The sequence below is a fragment of the Acomys russatus genome, chromosome 25, assembly GCF_903995435.1.
Source record: "Acomys russatus chromosome 25, mAcoRus1.1, whole genome shotgun sequence".
NCBI classification, from domain to species: Eukaryota; Metazoa; Chordata; class Mammalia; order Rodentia; family Muridae; genus Acomys; species Acomys russatus.
This window is the reverse complement of record NC_067161.1, coordinates 3612760-3620000: the sequence shown is the minus strand read 5'-3', so window position 1 is coordinate 3620000 and position 7241 is coordinate 3612760. Positions and strand designations below refer to the sequence as shown.

Here is a 7241-nt window from a genome sequence, read left to right as displayed (position 1 = left end):
TCAGCCTCAGGCATGCTGGGAGTACAAGTGTGTACCACAATGCACAGCTTTTTTTTTTTTTTTTTTTTTTTGTTACTCTGTGGCTACCGTCTCACTCAGTTGTCCAGGCAGGCCCTGGACTTGTGATCCTCCTGCCTCACCCTAAGTGCTGGGATGGCAGACCTGGTTAGCAGTGAACTGAAGTCTTTTCTGCCCAGAGAACGGATGCTGCACAGAGGAGACAGAGAAGGAGAGGCTCACAGGCCCCCGTCGCCACTTCTTCCCCAGACAACAGAGACCCTCTAAGGTGCTGCTACACCGTTGAAATAAGGGAAAACAGTATTTCTCCACCTAAAGTCACAAGCAGTGAGGAGATGTGGGCTGATCATCCAATAGCGAGGTCTCTACTCATCTAGGATAAAGCATGTCGCTGTGCCTAAGTGGCTCACAGGCCAGGAAGGTGCTAGGGTTCCCATGATTAACTGCTTTAGGAAAAAGATACTGCAGTAGAAGTTTGGCTTCTTTAAAAACTCTGTTGGGGGCGGGGGCTGGAGAGATGGCTCAGTGGTTAAGAGCACTGCCTGTTCTTCCAAAGGACCCGGGTTCAGTTCCCAGCACCCACATGGCAGCTCACAACTGTCTGTAACTCCAAGATCTGACAACCTCACACCAATGCACATAAATTAAAATAAAATAAAATAAAATTTTTTTAAAAACTCTGTTATGTTATGTAAACATGTTTTTATTTTAATCCCAAGTGTGGAATCTGGGACTGCCTTAGTTTACCCACAGCTGACAGTAGCCTCACTCTGGACGTGGCATTTGCCAGCTGGAGATAGTTTAATTCTGAGGACTTGGAGAGGTTATAAATATCAGAGCCCAGAGAGAGAAGGCTCGGAAGGCTTCTCCGAGACAGACTGAGGAGGCAAAAGGTTGCAGCTCCTTCCTGCTTCTGCTTTTGTTATTTGCTGATGCTGGGCTGCTGGACATCCTGATGACTGAGATTGGCATTTCCCCCAAGAACCCGATGCCCCTAACCAGCTGGAACTAAGTCTAAAGAGGTCTATGTCCCTGGTCCTTTCTAACCTTCTTTCTCTCCTACCTAGGGTTGGGGAGTTGGAAAGAAGATAGAGGCATATGGAACCCCAAACAGAGTAGAGTTTAAAACCAGACTTATGAGATGCAATTGCTTTTGCTCAGATTTCTCTCCCAGAACAGAGACTAAAGCCGGGCCATGGTGGCGCATGCCTTTAATCCCAGCACTCGGGAAGCAGAGGCAGGCGGATCGGTATGAGTTCGAGGCCAGCCTGGTCTACAAAGTGAGTCCAGGACAACCAAGGCTACACAGAGAAATCTTGTCTCAAAAAAAAAAAAAAAAACCAGAAACAAAACCCAGAACAGAGACTAGCATCTCTTTCAGTGCAGACATAAATATTTATGTAAGCCTCCTGCACTGGCAACGGGGAAATGCCAGAGGCTGTAAAGGAGAATCAAGTGTGTGTACAAATGTACGGGATGTTTGAAGCTTTTCTCAGAGATGAGAAAAAAAACAATTCAGGTCATGAAATTCTAGAAGGACATGAAGGCCGAGGGTCCCACCCTCTGCAGATGCGAGCAGCTGCTACGGGTGCCTACATGAACACAGGCCAGTGATTTCCATGTGTGTTAGGAGCGGTTTCCACCTGGGGGGGACTCTGCAGCCTCAAGGGAAACTCTGACAGTTGGCCTGTGGGGAGGGGGCTCTACAAAGATCTTGACAGCAGAGACCGGGTGTACTGTCCAGATACCTCATTTTTAACTCCTACACTCACTCATCACGTACGTGTGAACACCGATGCGTCATGGCGCGCATGTGCAAGCCAGAGGACAGCTTTTGGGATCGGGTCTCCCCTTCCACTGTGTGGGTTCTGGGGATCAAACTCAGCTTGTGAAGCTTGGTGGTAAGCACCTGCTGAGCCATCTTGCCTGCCTTGTTCTGTGTGTTATTGAGTCGGGGGTCTCACTCTGTAACCCAGGCTGCCCTCACATGTCACTCCTCCTGCCTTCACCTCCTTCTGTAGGTGTTGGAATTACAGGAGTATGCGCCATGTTCAGCTTTCAACATCCTCAAGCAGGCCAAGGGTATGGAGACAAGGTGCTAGCCTAGCATGCTGAGACCCTGAATCCCAATCACAACACCATAAAAACGGGAGAAAGATTGAGATGTAATATGAATAAATTAATAACATATATTTTTAAAAAAAGAGAGAAAAAGGAAGAGTTCTACAGGTATATGGGGATAACTCAGTCAGCAAGAATTTGCCTTGCAAACACAAGGGCCGAAGTTCAATTCCATGAACCACATGGTGGAAGAAAAGAACTGACCACTGAAAGCTGTCCTCTGACCTCCATATGTGCACCATGGCATATGTCCCTGTACACACACACACACACACACACACACACACACACACACACACAGAGAGAGAGAGAGAGAGAGAGAGAGAGAGACACACACAGAGACAGAGACACAGAGACAGAGACAGAGAGACAGAGACAGACACAGAGACAGAGAGAGAGAGATACTTTTTAAAATTACTGGAAACCAGGCATGATGGTATCAGTTTATAATCTTGGGGCTGGGGAGTTACAGATTCACTGCACAGTCACCCAAACCTACTCTGCACGTCTAAGAGCAGGGAGAGACCTCGCCTCAATAAACAAGACAAACAGGAGGCTAACCTTGGCCTCTACAGTCAGGCATACACATGTGCACACACATACACACATTCCTACAGTGCGCAGGACAGCCCCGACCACAGCCAAGTCCTCAGTCTGGATATCAGTCACCCCACAGTGGGAACCCTCCGGAGGCCAAGGGGCAGCACACTCACCCCAGCAGACACAGACTGCCGCAGGAGAGCCAGGTGAGGGCGCCCGCATTGTAGGACAGCTGGGTCACGATCATCTTGCTGCAGGATGGACAGCACATCTGGACAGGGCGGTCGTAAAAGGAGACAGGCTGCTGCACATACACGGTCTGCACGGCAACTGACGGGAGAAGACGACACAGGCTCCTCAGTGATCAAGGCCAAGACTGCTTGCTTGACGTCACCACACGGGGCTGGGAGCTACAGCGGTTACCCCAGAGCCCCTAGCCCAAAAGCAGAAATCACCCAGTGGCTCCCAAGGACGAACGGATAAGTAAGATGTACCTGCCCACGCAACCACATCTGAGCCTTAAAGGAGAGGAGATCCTGACACAGGCAGACACTACGCTGAGTGAAATAAGCCAGGCACAGAAGGACGAGCCTAGAGGGGCTTACTCAGTCAGTGCCTGTGGGGAGGGGGTGGGTAGGAAGATGGCACCTTCACCCTGGGAAGATGGCAAGGTCAGAAACTGAACAGTGGGGATGGACAAAGTGTGTCTACCTAACACCCTGAGCTGTACTTTAATTTAAAGGTGACAGGAGGGACCTGAAGTTGGGAAGGAGCCAGCTGGGGGCGGGCAGAGGGAGGTGGAGGAGATGGATGTGGTGGATATGATCGGGAGAAAAAAAAAACCATATATATACATACACACATATATAAATACACACACATATGACATGCTCAGAGAATAAATACAAGTATTTTTAAATTTTATTTATTTATATGACTGCCTGTTTGCATGTATACCTGAAAGTTAGTAGAGGCATCAGACCCCAATATAGATGGCTGTGAGCCACCATGTGGTTGCTGGGAATTGAACTCAGGACCTCTAGAAGAGCAGCCAGTGCTCTTAAGCACTGAGCCATCTCTCCAGCTCCATAAATACAAGTATTTTTTTTTTAATGGAATAATCAAAGTAGGGTTTTTTTTTTTTTCCTTCATCTTTTCATGACTATGAGATTCTCAACATATAGGCCAGGCTGCCGCCTGCCTCAGCAGCCTCTTCGGTTCTGGGCTCAGAAGCACGTGCCACCACCCCCCAGCAGCCAAATGGCAGGCTATATGCCGTGCTGTATCTGTGCATACACACTGTTTAGGAAGGGGTGGGATGGAGCAGGGCTCCTCTATGCAGCCCTGGCTAGCCTGACTTACTACGTAACTACACAAACCAGGCTGAACTGGGATCTGTGGCAATCCTCCAGGCTGTGCATCCTGAGCACCGTGTATGTTTCAAAAGAGACACGGGAAAAGTGGGAGAAAGAAAAATGACAAAGAAGAGAGAGAAAGCACAGGGTCCCCAAACTCCTTCTTAGCTCTGCAGTTGGCTCGACTGGGGTGGTTTGCAGAAGGTATTAAGAGAAGCAAGGGCATGGTGGTTTTTAGGCCTGAGTTGTTACAGCCAAGACTGGCTGCCGGAAGCAAAGTGGAGGTGAGGTGGAAATGTTCTGGAAGTGGTGGCTGCCAACGGTGCCTCGAGTAAACTTGAGGGCTGAGGGCTCGTGAATTCCTTCTCTGTATAGCTGTTCCTGAAGGGACAACTGCTCTTAGGGTCCTTTGAGGCAAGTATTGTCCACTCTCTGGTGGTACCTGACGTACACTTGTGTACATTACAGGCATGTCATAAACACACACAAGCACACATGCACGCACATACACACGCGCGCACACGCACCCTGACACCTGATGATAACGGTATGACATTTACCAACTGGAAAACACAAGCCTACAGCCGGGAAGCTGAGGTGACACAACTCAGATCCATAAAGCTCTGCTGTCTTGGAAGAGAAGCCCCGAGCCAAGGAGCAAGGCACCCCGGAGACCAGGCGATAACCTCCAGTGGCGGAGGCCACCTCGGCTACGTTTGTGTCATTGTGGCCCTCCTCCACTGCTAGGCCCTCAGAAGGGCATTTATATGGCTGGGGCCAGGCACTAGGGCCACCTATAGTTAATCTAGCAGCACCGGGACTCTGCTTCAAAAACGCAGCAAGACACAGACTTCAGTAACGCATGCATTTGCACTCAGGAACTAGAGGTAAGGAAGTCAGGAGTCCAAGGCTAGCCTGGTCTACCTAGCGAGCTCCAGACCAAGAAGGGATACATAGCGATACCCTGGTCTCAACAAGGCGGCGAGCTCACACTCCACCCCCAACAAGTCAAACTAAACACAAAGACTATGGCGGTATCTTCTTACCACATGGTGGCTCTGTGCTCGACACAGGGAGGTTAATTTTAACAGAATGACCCACTAACTCAGAGACCTGCTGTCAGACATGACAGAGGAGGAAACCGAGGCACAGGAAAGGTAAGCGAGGGGGCTGGAGACATGACTCCGTGATTAAGAGCACTAGCTGCTCTTCCCAGCTCCCAAAGACTTCTTCCAACCCTCTTCCGTATCAGGCACATAACCATACATATATGCTAGCACCTACACACACATACACACACACACACACACACACACACACACACACACACACACACACACACTCACATACTTTTTATAAATATATTTTTTTTACAAAGCAAGGTGGACAGCTCCTGTGACTGACCTCTGGCCTCCATGGGTACACACACACATGCAAATAAAAACAGAAGGGCACCCCTACCCAGATCTAGCCAATGGACAGGACATTCTTCACAGCTGAGTGGAGAGTGGGGTATGACTTTCACACGAACTCTGGTGCCCCACATTTGACCATGTCCCCTGGATGGGGAGGCCTGGTGGCACTCAGAGGAAGGACAGCAGGCTACCAAGAAGAGACTTGATACCCTATGAGCATATACAGGGGGAAGAAGTCCCCCTCAGTCACAGTCCTAGGGGAGGGGCGTAAGGGGAAAATGGGAGGGAGGGAGGAATGGGAGGATACAAGGGATGGGATAACAATTTAGATGTAATATGAATAAATTAATAAAATATATTTTAAAAAAAACAGAAGGGCAGGGTGGGCAAGCTCTGCGGGTCTGAGTTACAGGCTCACGATGCCAAGTGGTGCACACTCACACACCTGGCCACCGAGGACTCTCAAGGACAAGGACTACGGAGAAGCCCTCCAAGGGTCCAGGCGAGACCCTGCCCCAATAGAGGGGCAGTAGTTTGGCATCCCTTTTCTCACTCAGCGCTGCTGCTTCTGGCTCTTGCTCCTGTTCCCACCGCAGCTGGCCTCAGGACAGCTCCTGACAGCTCTCCAGGACAGCTCTCCACTCCTGGCTCTGAACTCACGAACTCCCCCTCCCCAAGTTCTCCGGGGCAGGCGTGGTGGCAAGAGCTGAGGGCCCAGCAGGCATAGAGAGGATGTGAAAAATATTTCGCTGGGGTTTTTGTTGCTGTTTGTTTGTTTTGATTACACTTATTAATGCCTGTGCATGTGTGTGTACACATTACATGGAGACCAGAGGACAGGTCTGGGGAGCCAGTTCTTTCTTTCCACCGTTCAAGTCTTGGGGAGCAAACTCAGGTGGGCAGTCAGCCTTAGCAGCGAGCACCTTTACCCACTGAGCCATCTTGCTGGCCACTGTATCTTATAATAGGGGAATTACGGGCCTGAACAACGGGGATGTCTGAAATGCCCTATGAGAAACTAGGGCGGGGTGGACATCACAGCGCTCATCATTAGCTTTGACGCCTCGCTGCTGTCCTCCACCTTGCGGAGTCCACAGGCTTGGTGAGCGAGGAGCTGAGGGAGGACCTGGTGACAAACATACTTGCATTGGCGTTGGGAACAGGCGCAGGTTGGGTGTAGTACGAAGGCGGAGTCATGCCTTTCCCATCGGGGCCTGTGATGAGGCCTGTGCCTGGCCCTGGCATAGGTGCTGAGGGCACTGGGTAGCCACTGTTGACACCCACTGTCTCTTCATAGGTTGGGGGTGCTGTGGGCATTGCAGAAGGGCCTGCAGCTGCTTGGTAAGGTCCTGGAGCCGACATTTTACCTAAAGCAAATAAATAAATAAATAAATAAAATAAAATAAAAGACACGGGTAAGAGATTCTCTCAACCCAGAGAGCAGGAGACAAGCACACGCCTCACTCAGAGCCCAGTACTGGGGAGGTGGAGGCAGACATTCAAGACCATCCTCAGCTATATAAGTGGGAGACCAGCCTGGACTCCCTAAAGACTGTCTCATAAACACCACCAAAGGGGGTGGAAGAAAGAAGCCGGTCACATTCGCCCCTCCCCTCCCCTCCCCTCCCCCCACAGGCCAAGTTTTCAACCTCCAACCCGACAAACAGAACAGCCAAGGAAAATTATGACCTTCACAAGGGACTTTCACATCCAGATAAAAAGTAAGCTATGCCCCGAGTGCCTGGGACCTAGAGACGCAGGGGAGGCACAGGCTGCACTGGAGGAGCTTTCG

The 7241-nt window shown here is 50.3% G+C and overlaps 1 protein-coding gene across 1 annotated transcript in view; it reads right to left on the bottom strand.

Moving 5' to 3' along the window:
- The window catches only part of Litaf (lipopolysaccharide induced TNF factor), a 37398-nt gene that overhangs the window by 2888 nt on the left and 27269 nt on the right, over positions 1–7241 (bottom strand). Inside the window, exons 2-3 of the mRNA XM_051167346.1 lie at positions 6592–6816; positions 2853–3009 (exon numbers count right to left, since the gene is read on the bottom strand). Coding sequence (XP_051023303.1) covers positions 2853–3009; positions 6592–6811 — 377 coding nt within the window. The 5' untranslated portion in view covers positions 6812–6816. The remainder of the gene's footprint in view (positions 1–2852; positions 3010–6591; positions 6817–7241) is intronic.